Source organism: Periophthalmus magnuspinnatus, chromosome 20, assembly GCF_009829125.3.
Source record: "Periophthalmus magnuspinnatus isolate fPerMag1 chromosome 20, fPerMag1.2.pri, whole genome shotgun sequence".
Taxonomy (NCBI): Eukaryota; Metazoa; Chordata; class Actinopteri; order Gobiiformes; family Gobiidae; genus Periophthalmus; species Periophthalmus magnuspinnatus.
In genome coordinates, this window is record NC_047145.1 from 4,338,629 (window position 1) to 4,350,641 (window position 12,013).

General features: G+C 39.7%; 2 protein-coding genes across 2 annotated transcripts in view; both read left to right on the forward strand.

The window, feature by feature from the left end:
* The window catches only part of idi1 (isopentenyl-diphosphate delta isomerase 1), a 491,925-nt gene that overhangs the window by 343,232 nt on the left and 136,680 nt on the right, over positions 1-12,013 (forward strand). The window lies entirely within an intron of this gene.
* The window catches only part of adarb2 (adenosine deaminase RNA specific B2 (inactive)), a 304,726-nt gene that overhangs the window by 198,292 nt on the left and 94,421 nt on the right, over positions 1-12,013 (forward strand). The window contains exon 2 of the mRNA XM_033985811.1: positions 9,469-9,552. Within this exon, the coding sequence (XP_033841702.1) occupies positions 9,469-9,552 (84 nt within the window). The remainder of the gene's footprint in view (positions 1-9,468; positions 9,553-12,013) is intronic.

A 12,013-nucleotide genomic window follows, 5' to 3' on the forward strand; every position in this document is an offset into this window, starting at 1 on the left:
TCTGATGAAAATATATGTCAGTTACTCGTGACCACGCACAAAAACAACGAGGTTTATAAATTAATAAGTGAAAAAATGAAAGCAGTAGGATTCCCCCGCACTGTAGCGCAGTGTCGGACAAAAAGAGTTGCGAGAAGTTGCATTGTATTGACCAATAGACGACGGCGTTTCTTCTTCATGGTTTTTTGTCTCGTTTCCTTCCATGGTTTTTGGTACAGCGCCACCACATGTGAAGGATTAGACAAGCTTCTCAAAAGGTTTGGTTCGTTTAACAAAAAGCAGTGTGAAAGCAAACTGCTCCAGTTCAAAATGTTAACAATGTTTCAATTTTGGTCCCGAATCAAACCGAGTCTACTGGACTATTAGGTGTGAAAACGACCTTACTCTGCAAAATCTAACAGCTTTTCACCATGTTATCGTTGTTTTCTTTTGTCATTTCCCTACTCGAATTGTATTTGGAGTAATTGGTGCATATTATATCTTTAATCGCTGATTTTCAAGACGCCATATTGCCGTTTATGCTGTTTTATCCATTACCTGCATACGCCCCCTGCTCTGTACTTACTTCATTCTCCATTTTTATTTTCACTAGTCTGATGTGCAGATATCCACTGGAGGAGCCGAAAACTACGCAGCTCTTTGTTCTGATCTACAGCAACGTCAGCTCCCATTGGGCACCGCAGTTTTTTAACGAGGAAGTCAGCGGACTCATTTCTGTTATTAAGTCATTTTAGATGAGTATTGTAATTTAATATTAAAGCAAATGAAAGCATAATGATCCACGGGTGTCATAGATTATAACTATAGAGCAGACACAAGCACAATAGGCGTTCTTAAACTATATCCCTCTTATAAATGAACACATTCCTCTTCTCCATTGGTGCCTATGGACACGAGACAGTCTCTCCGTCACCTCTTTGTGCTTTTGGACAAATGATGCTCTCCTGTCTGCTCAGTGGGGGGTAAACGCAGACACCCCTCACTATCGGCTCGCATTGTCTCGCTCATTCAGGTCGCCGCTAAACGAGAAGCAATGGATTGTGGGAGATAAGGCGTGAAGGGCGTCCCAGGTAACCGGAGTCTACGGCGTTACAAAGGAAAGTGTCTGTTCCGATTGCGTGGTCACCTTCTTCGCCTGAATGTGTGTCAAAGCAGGTCAATGACAGTCCATAAGCACTTTGTACCTGTGCAGACAGCCTGTTTAACCTGTTAGATCAGTGTGGAGCAGTGTGACCTCTCTCTCACTGCAGAGTCAGGGAGCTCTCAGAAAACTGATACCGTTCATCTTTTCATTGTACTTTTCTAATGTCTAAAGCATCCTTCTAGAACTTTAAAGATGCACTATGTATTATGTGTATATATTTCATTGCAGTATACTAATGTCTAAAGCTTCCTTCTCATAGACTTTATATATAAATGGACAAAGCTAACCTGCTAAACACTGCATTCTAAATAGGAAGTGATCATGGGCACTCTTCCGGCTCCATCGACTCACTTTGCATTGGAAAACCGTCTCCCCTCTCTCCGTAACTGCTGTCGTCTGGCTCGTCATTTTGGTCTTAAAAACTTCTTATTAACCTGCTCTACATGATCCTGGTGTTTTTATTTTGCTATTGTGTCCAAAACTCAAGATATAAACAGTAATCAGAGGCAAATCAGGTGCCTTCTTTCCCCGATGTTGTTCCCGCTAGCGTTAGCAACAGGTTTGACTGACAGCGTTGCTAGGCGCCTGCTCCCTATAGACCAGTGGTGTCGGTGGGAAGGGACGTTACCTTCAACAGCCTTGCTCCGGATTGGCTCGTTGGTTGCTATGAGAATATGAAACTTGGCTCCACATTCGCCGTTGTAAGTGCTAGCCTTGAGGAGCTTCATTTCACTTTTCTGAAACTTTAACTATGTAACTTTTCTGCTTGTCTCCATGGAGATGTAATTCCTTTGGCTGAACAATCTCTCTCTTATTGTGCAGTCAGGAAGCTCACAGAAAACTGCTGCTACTAATCTTTTATTGTAGTTTTCTAATGTCTAAAGATAACTAGAACTTTAAAGGTGCACTATGTAACCTTTCTGCTTTGAAATCTTGGCATTGTCTCCATGGAGATTATTGTTATTATTGCTTTGCCTGGGAGCAGAATGACCTTTCTCTTAGAGTCAGGGAGCTCACAGAAAACTGCTACTGCCCATCATTCTGTGTACATTTCTAATGTCTAAAATGTCCTTCTAGAATTTTAAAGGTGCACTATGTAACGTTTTTGTACTTGTCTCCATGGAGATGTTATTGCTTTCCCTGGGAGCAGTGTGACCTCTCTCCTATAATGCAGAGTCAGAAAGCTCACAAAAAACTGCTACTACTGATGTTTTCATTGTAGTTTTCTAATGTCTGAAGTGTCCTTCTAGAACTTTAAAGGTGCACTATGTAACTTTTCTGCTTGGGGGTCTTGCTGTTGTCTCCATGGAGATGTAATTGCTTTGGCTGAACGACCTCTCTCTTATAGTGCAGAGTCAGGGAGCTCATAGAAAAACTGCTACTACTGATGTTTTCATTGTAGTTTCCTAATGTCTAAAGTGTCCTTCTCGAACTGCACTATGTAACTTTTCTGCTGTTGGATTTTACCATTGTCTCCATGGAGATGTTATTGCTTTGTCCAGAATGTTCCACAGTATGATATTAAATGCATGTATTTTACAGTAGCTCAACAGGGGCTTTATTTGCTAGAAAATGACCTTGAAATGCACACAATAGCCTTACTGTGAAGGGACTTGCTTCTCCACGGATCTGACCCATAATTTGGCTTGATGGTGTCATCTGCTTGTCTCCATAGAGGAAGTTAATGTCATACTCTGGAACATTCTACCTTTGCACGTTTAGACTGACTTTTGTTAGCTTTTTACCTCACTTTTTACCTCAAGTCTTTGTTCATGTTTTATTAAAGTTATTTAAGATTTATGGTGTTTTTTTTTTCTTTATTGTCACTTACAGTTTTTCGTTGTTGGTCTTTGTTTTAAACCTGTTTCTCTACAGCCCCCATTATCTCCTTAAGTATACTACAGTATTACATCGACTACACATGGTACACATGTATTTGAGAGCGGCTGGTATCTTCGCCCCCGGGTCTGTGTCTTGGCAGAGGATTTCAAGTAGGAGTTTTGGATTATGTACAAAACCGGATTATCAAATATACATTACAGCGGTTAGCTTGTGCGCGCTCCCTCCTCGCTGCTAATTGCTGTTCTGGCTGAGCTGGGTAATTTCATGCTTGATGTCAGCATTTGTCTTTCACGCTACAGATGCAGTCAGCTGGTGTGGTGTACTCCAAAGCTCTTAAGGCATTTTACTACAGTCAAACAGGTTCTGTTTTGTGTCAGGAAACACAAATCATACAGCTATTGTGAAAAACATCTTTGCTCAGTGGCTGTTTGCATGCACACAGAAAGTCTGATCGTTATCTGATTTCTGGAGTTATCAGATTATTGAAATGTCATGTAAACAGTTACATCTGATGGGAGTAATCTGATTTCTATCTGACTGTTCACATGTGTAACTTGGCTGTCATCAGGCTGATATGTGGAGTCCTCTGAACTGAGGGAACACATCAATCTGGGATGACTCTCGCTTAATGTGAAACAATGATCAGAGCATCACAACAGCATCTGAAAAATCTAACTTTTGTTACATTCAGTTGAGAGAAAAGTACAGACATCTTCCCCGTCCACAAATGAATAAAACTCTTACCTTAAACGAGTTTCAAAAACAAAATAGTCTGCATCACCATGTTTGTTTTGGGTCATTCGGCTTTGGCTTCTACAAAAACCACAATGCTACTAATGACTGGTCAGTCTCGTACCACATGACCTATCACAAATCGCAAATGCTTTAGCTTTGTAAATCACAAAAATCACAAGAATTCAACTTGGCAAAGTTATGTCACATGTGCATTGCCACAGATCCAGAATACACAGTACTACAATAATTACAATATTCATCGATGAGTCTGGTCCCTGAGTTCAGATGGGGGTCATTGACAGGTGGATTAGCCAATCAGGGCATGGTCCATCTATATCAAAACAAACATGTCTGCTTATGAGGAAAAAGGAAGGAAGAAATATCACAGGGGATGGAAAAACAGACTTCTGATTTCTGCAGAATTAAAGAACGAAGCATAAACTCTGAGAGAAATGTGATTTTGTTTGTAAATGATTGGCGACCAATGAGCTCCTTCATTTCACATGTATCACTGAAATAAATCTGATTGAATGGTTGTGTTTGGGCCTGGCTCAGAACTCCAGGTTTAATGGGCCTCATTCATGACCCATTCTACAAACATATTTGTACTGAACACCTTCTGACGAAAAATGTTCATCTGGAAGAACAGATCTGAACAGGCAGGAGCACTCGTACACACAGAAATTCAGCAGTTTTAGAATATTATTAGTCTTATAATGCAACCAAAAATTGAAGTTCTTGCATGATTGTTAGTTATATATTTGTACTAATTATGTTATTCAATATAATAGCGGTCAGGGGTGAGATAGAGCACACATTTGTTTTGTCTAATAGCCTGACATGATGCATTCAGAGTATTCAGATGAACCTGCTGCTTATTGTAAACATCATTGTCCTCAGATGAATGGATGAATGGATGCTCACCCTTACACATCATTAAACTGTAGAATCTCCCTGTGAGTGTTTCAATTGGCTGTATTCAAACACACAAACACATCTGGAGCCCAAACATTAGCCTAAATGGCCCTTTGGTCGTGCTAAGTGCAGTCATGACGACTCTATTCACTGTAAAACACCTTTAATTTCACCATTGTACCTTTGGCACATTGTGGTGTTTACTGTAAAAAATCGTGTTTGGAAGAATGGCTCTGATTTGGAAATGCTCAGATAATCACCCTGTTTGTGGAGGGGCTCTCGTAGGTTTAAATTACCGCCTTTGTGTCGCAGGCCACAATTAGGTCACAGGTTTGTATTGTGAAGCTGTTCCCTGTTACGTGCACGCTACTACACTCTCAAAAAAAGACTCGATTAGAATTAAAATGACTTTGATTTGATGTTAAAGATGCAACTGTAACTGTTCGTGGAGATGTTTGGGGTTTTTTTTTTTTTTTTTTTTTTTGCTTTACCTGGATGATATTTTCCTTAGTATGGCATTAAACCTATCTATTTTGCATATATTCAATCACTCACAACGTAAGTCTGCATTATTTAGCAGACTCTATAGTGCGTTCATTCACAGAGCAAACTGAATTCGTAGTCTCTACTTTCAGGTCATGTGATTCTGGCGTTTGGGTGAAAAAAGTCTGCTAAACTCCAATAAAAAAATAAACGTTTTTGTCAGGATGGATTTGAAGTAAATGGGTGATTTGATTTTTGGCTGAGATGTGGAAATTATCGATATCGACCCATCACCAAGGGTCCAAGGGCGTAAATCGGGACAAGGGAGCGTACACCTTATCACACACATGGGATGCAGTCCTGGGGAAGTTGACGGACTCTAGGGGGCGTAGTCTTCCCTTACTGTCTGACAAAACCAAGTAACGCAGCCTACAAAATACATCACTGCACCATCACTGCACTACGCTTGTGAGGAAGGCTACAGGAAGTAGTCGAAACATGTAAAGTAGGTAAGCAAGCGCTCCAAAAATGCTCCGTTTTAAGCCAAAGACAGACTGAACCTTTAGTATTATGTAGTATTAATAATTCCACATTGCCTAAACACGTATACAAGAGCTGCCTGCCTTGTCAAACTTAACTCCCCTCGATGATTCCTGTCTGATTTTTTGCAGTGTACTGTGTAACCGCCCCGCTCACGTGCACGCTCCTGTGGCCTGCCCGCTGGTGCACGTGGACCAGCTCAGAGTGTGTTCAGCCTCACTCACTGCCTCTTATCAAACATGTTTATGGAGCTGTAATGCAGAGCCGTTTATGCAGGGAGATTTGTGTCGCTGGAGGCTCGACCCCCGGCTCACCCCAGAGCCTCCAGAGCTCCTCCATCTCTCCTCCACCACAGAGCAGGGACGCACACGCTGACGGAGCTGTGGTTCTGCAGCGTGTCATCAGCTGCATTATAACTAGGTTAAGGTGAAATGTGTACGGTGGGTTTATGATTCTCTCATTTTGATGAAGTAACACCTAAATATAAATGAGTTTTATATTGAACAAGAAGCAGTTTGTGAAGAAAAGTTTAAAAACATGTTGAAAATGACAGGAAGTAGAGAGTTTTTTTCAAGAGAGTTCCATAGTGACGATGTCGGGACAATTCCATCCAAAAGTTTGGCACAATTTTCACACAAGAAACATTTTTTTCAGATACTTTAACAATTATGTAAAAAAGATAAATGTGTTAAGGTACTTTATTGATCCCTTGTGAGAGAAATTCATTCTCTGCATTTGACCCATCCTTCAACCAGTCCCACTGGGGCGACCTGGAGCCCTGAGCTCCTGTGGTACAGCGCTCAGGGCTCATCTCAGAGCTGGGGCGAGGCTTGGTCAGGACTTACTGAAAGTCAAATATTTAGTCCCTCAAACAGACAATGACAGACAAGAGCCATCATACAGTGTTTCAGATCATCTATAATCTAATGTTTCATCAGTGGTGTGTTAGTGGACTCAAATGTTTATATTCACACCACAAATGATTTGATTGTGGCTATAAAGTCTTTATATGGATAACTGGGCATCGGGGAATGAGTTGTGGATTTATTCTGCCTTTTACGCAAATATGCAGTTTCATAGTACTTCTAGTACTTGTCTTGTCAGTGCACTGTATTCTGTCGGAGGATGGAGAGACTTTTTGTCCTTTCCATGGAGTGATCAATGCACAGGTCTTTAGTCGGACAAGTATTTATACAGCCTATACAGCCCAAGATGACTGCTCTGACCAGGTCAATGGTTCTGTTCTAGTCCTGGTCTAGTCCAGATCGTTGTCCAAATCATCAGGAATAGACTAGGAATCATGGACCGAGAGTGAACACACCTTAAATGAATGATCTTATTTTTGCTGGAGTCTTCCTGTAATGCAGTTTCTCAGCTGCCTACACCTTGTACTAAAACATTTTGTCCATATCAACTTTATCTTGGCATAGAATTTCCTCCGGCTTTGAAACTGCAAACTACACACATTATCAAGAGATCTTAGAGTGCAAGTCTTTTTGCTCTTCTGCTCCCCTTTGCCGCTCTCCTCTCTCTCTCCTTCACTCTCTTTCCCAGTAACCCTCTCCCACTCCTCTCTCTTTCCTTCCCTGTCTCTGTACTTTCTCTCCACTTCTCTCCTTTTAACTGTCTTTCCCTCCTCACTTTCTCCCTCCCTGTCTCCCCCTACCTCTCTCCCCTTCTCTCTCTCTTCCTGCCTCCCTCCTTCTCTCTCTTTCTCTCCTTTATTGATGATTAGCTGATGTTGTGGAGAGGGAGCAGGTGTAATGAAGGATCCTGGCCGGCCTGTCAGTTCTGCTCAGCACCCGCACCGAGAGCACCAGACCAAGCGATGGCGCTAATAAGGCTCTATACTGTAAACAACACGCACACCTGGACAGGCCTACCCCCGAGGGAGAAGAAGAGGGGAGAGGGGGAAAAGAGAGAGAGATGAGGGAGAGGAGGGAGGGAGGAGAGAGGAGAGAGGGTTAGAGGGAGAGGGGAGAGGGAGAGGGGAGAGGAAGAGGAGGTGATGAAGAAAAAGTTTGGAGCAAGTCGACTGATTGACTGAGAGCTTGTAAACCTGAGAGTTTTAAAGGTGCACTGTGTAACTTTTCTGACCAGGTGCTTGTCACTATGGACGAACTCTCAGCTTTTGCGATTGGCTCAAATTCTGACCAAAGAGTGAGATGAGACACACTTTACACAAGACGAAACAAGACGAGATTATGATGCAACTTTCACTTTTTTTAATTTAATATTCGTGCTTTTTTGAACGACAGATTCTCAAAAGATACAACTGACCAACATTTAAGCCTTTTTGCCCAGTCCAAACGAGAACACATGGGGGGAAAACCTCACAAATATATACACTACACATCAGGCCAAAGTCTGGACACATGCACTCTCATTCATGTTTTTTTACTACTACGTTTTTTGGGGTAGTAGTAAAGTAGTGGGTGGCTACTTTGAGGATTTGATAGATTTAGTAGAGTTATTTTCACCTTTTTTCTACTACAGTGGTACCTTGTTTATCTAAAAATAACCCGCAATAGGTGAAATCTGCAAAGTATCAGCTTTATTTTTTACAATTATTCTATATGTTTTTGGCTGTAAAACCCCTCACCACACACTTTATACACTTTTCTCACACAGGCATTAACATTTTCTCACATCTCTCTCTTGTTGGGACAGCTGTATATAAATCTATACATCTTACTTCATATATTTGATGTTTTCTGTGTGTATATATATAAAATGTAGAAAGTTGACGTCATCACACTTATGTTTACACTTGTTACCTTGTTAGAAATTGTTAATACAACGTTTTTGCCAGAAAATATTTACACTTTTCATTCCTCGTGAGGAGTTGTGAGGACACGGACTGATCAGAAGGGACATGGAAGCCGTACAAGATGGATTCTCATGAACAATCCAGCTACACAGCGAGGTCAAATAGTTACTTCAAACATCAAAATGTGTTTGTGCAGCGAAGGACATCTCAGGGTTCAGATGATAAGAATGAGCGGAACTTTGAAAACAGTTTTTTATCTACTTTATATCTAACCAAGATCATTCTGTTGTAGTGAATCAAGTCTAGTTTTATTTGTCCTTAGGTGTAAAGTTGCAGTATTGTGTTAATTATAAGTATTGATTTTGGATTAATGCGAAAAGGTGTGAATATATTTGAAAAAAACAAAACAAAAAAAACCTACAATGTGTTTTTTTTATATACTTTTCCCTGCGTTAAATAGCTAAAAATCAAATACTGGTTAGACTATAAGTAGTACTGAAAGTAGTAACTAGTGTTGTCCATAGATGTGTAACGATAACACATTTTGAAGTGCGATGTATTGAAGTAAATATAGACGATAAACTATAATACTGAAACTCATTTATGCAAATTTAAATCACAAAAACTATAAAAAACATGAGCTGTGAGAAATAAACAGCAGAAAAAACACTTAAGTACTTAGTTTGCATCTGTAACGAGTCATAGAAGTTTCTAATTCAGTCTTTTATGGCTCAAATTTTATCATATTGTTAAAAGTAACCACAAAGTTTTCTAGCTACAATTTGCAAAATACAATCTGAGCAAATTTTTTGTAATTTTTTCATGAAATTGAAGTTTTATTATTGATTCATTTTGGGTTTTGAACTCTAAAAAAACAGCCATCATATTGTTGTAGCGCTTAACCTCTATCTCCCCTCAGTCACAGTTACCCCGTGTGTGTGTGTGTGTGCTGCTGTGTGCGTGTGTGTCGTGTTGTAGTCGATAAAACCTCTCAGATGTGCGTGCGTGTGTGTTGACTTGTCTTGTCTCTTCTCTCCAGAGAAAGTGAGCGTGCTGTCGGCTTTGATCGCCCCATTCAAATACATGAGTCCAGGGACCAGCGAGGAGGACGAGGATACGCTCAGTAAGTCAGACATCACTATAGTACTACTGTAACCGTGGCGATGTGCGGTCTACTGTTGGGTCTATTATATGAGATAGGAACTCAGTACACGTGCCTATACGGTAGCTTTGAATGCGGTCTTCATAATTATTTCTAAATGTAGCAAAAAATAAAGTGAATTTAAGTAAACAACATCTCAAATAGTGGAGTTAGCATTTTAATAATATTGTTTTTAGCTGCCTCCATCTGCATTAAACATACTATATTACACAAAACTGACTCTTGTGAGCGCTAAGTCATGTTATAATGTTGTTACCTCCTCAAAAACAGACCTGGAGTTGTGTTTTGTTTCATTCATGTTTGAGTAACTCTTTATTATTAGTCTGGCTACATCTCCAAAAGCTCAAAATGCTCTGTTCCACTTTGTGATGTCATGAAGTGGTAGTTTTCAAGTTAGCAGCTCCTTTTTACCTTTTGTTTGGCAGAGATTTGCAATTCCAGAGCTGAAATTATCCAAATCATTCTAAAGAAGGTGTATGGACTTTACAAACACAGTGGAGCACTTCCTGTATTACCACATGATGACATCACAAAGTGGAATGGAGTGTTTTCGGTTTGAGAGAAGAGCCTAAATATGCAGGTTTGTGTGTTAAACATGTGTGAATGAAACAAAACACAACTCCAGGTCTGTTTGTGATGAGGAAACATTATAAAATAGATCAGAAAATAGTGTAATATGAGCTCTTTAATATTATTGGTCTATAAAATGTTGTGATTATGAAACTAGTAAAATAATAGTTTCTAAATGGAACCAAAAACATAGAGCAAATGATAAGTTCTAGTTTTGTTTTGTTCATTTCTTTCTTTCTTAAAAATATGTTAAAAGTTCACTAACTTTTTCAGTGGAGGGTCACTAGGGTCACTTTGCCTGAGACATTTCACAGTATGGCATTAAACATACCTATCTCCATGGAGACAATCAAGTGTCTGTAATTGAATAAAGTGTAAAGTACATTAAGTTACCACCGATAACGTAACCTCTTTTAATTTAGACACCAGGCAAAGCTGTGACATCTCCATGGAGACGAGCAGGCAGATGGCAGATCCCTTACCTGAAAGTTACATAGTGCATCTTTAAACGTATCGTCTGGTGATAATGAAATTTGAAAAAAATTAAGATAACTGGAGCAATAAAAGTCCAAGATCAGAGTCAAAAGCAAATCCGAGTGAAACTGGGAGTGTTTCTTTGTGCTAAACGTGTCACTTTGTTTTGCAGAGGCTCAAAGTGCATACATAATGAGGCTTAAGCAGAGCTCCATCAGTGCTGCATTTAAATGGGGCTGATTGCTCTGTCAGACTCTTAATTAATTATTTGAAAATGGTTGATTTGATTTGTACGGGTGTCAGCTCGTGTCACAATCAAAAAGGGGCTGCTGTGAAGTTGGTTAATACGACTGGCTACAGAGGGAATCAAATGTGCCCAGGGAACTTTAGTTATATCTTTATTTTTCTCATTTTTGTCAGATTTACTTCCCAATCCCGAGAGCAACCACATCCTAAATATGGAAAGTACCTTTGCTTTGTTTCATGCATTAGAACTTAAAATAGTAATATTATAGTAATATAATAGACACCTTGTTCCAGTTCCCAGTATTGGAACGTTACAAATGTGCTCCAATACTGGGAATACTGGTGCAGCAGATGGAATTACTATTGGGGAAAAAAAAAACACTCCACAACTAGAGTCATCAACCTTTTTCTTTTCCGACATGCTAACACAAGCATACAGTTATAATAAACATGATTTGGTGGCAGAAACGCTCAGAATGATTTTGGTGATGATTTGTGGACTTAAAAACAATGCAAAAGATTTTCAGAGTTTTACATGTGACGTAACAATCCTGGGAAATTTAACAATCTATTTATTTTTTGTTTTAGTGCTTAGAGGGAGCAGACCTACTTAACAGGAATCGTCCAACATTGTTAGCTTTTATATTTGTGTATTTAAAAAGTAACTGCTAACATTACACCCTGTTATATTGTTGTCCCTTCACCAAAAACATACCTGGAGTTGTATTTTGCTTCATTCACGCTTGTTTCAATAACACATTAATCTAAAGTTGTCTTTTCTGAGCGCTCAAAAATACTCTCTTTGCATTTTGCCTGAATTGTTGCGTTACAGGTAAAAATCCAGACTCCTCCTGACAAACGCATGTTTAAAGGGAATTAATTGCCACTGTATGAAAATATGAAGGGCAAGCTCTCAAGAGGAAGAAAGACTAAACATGCAGGATTACTCAGACATGTGAATGAAACAAAATACAACCCCAGTTATGTTTTGATGAGAAAAATAACATAATAACATCAAAAAGCTCAGTTTTGCAGTTTCCTTGCTAACCAAATTCCATTGTGAATATCCTGAAATATTCCCACATCCTCCATCCTCTCCAAAATCAAAACCTGGCCCGGATCCCATTACAAA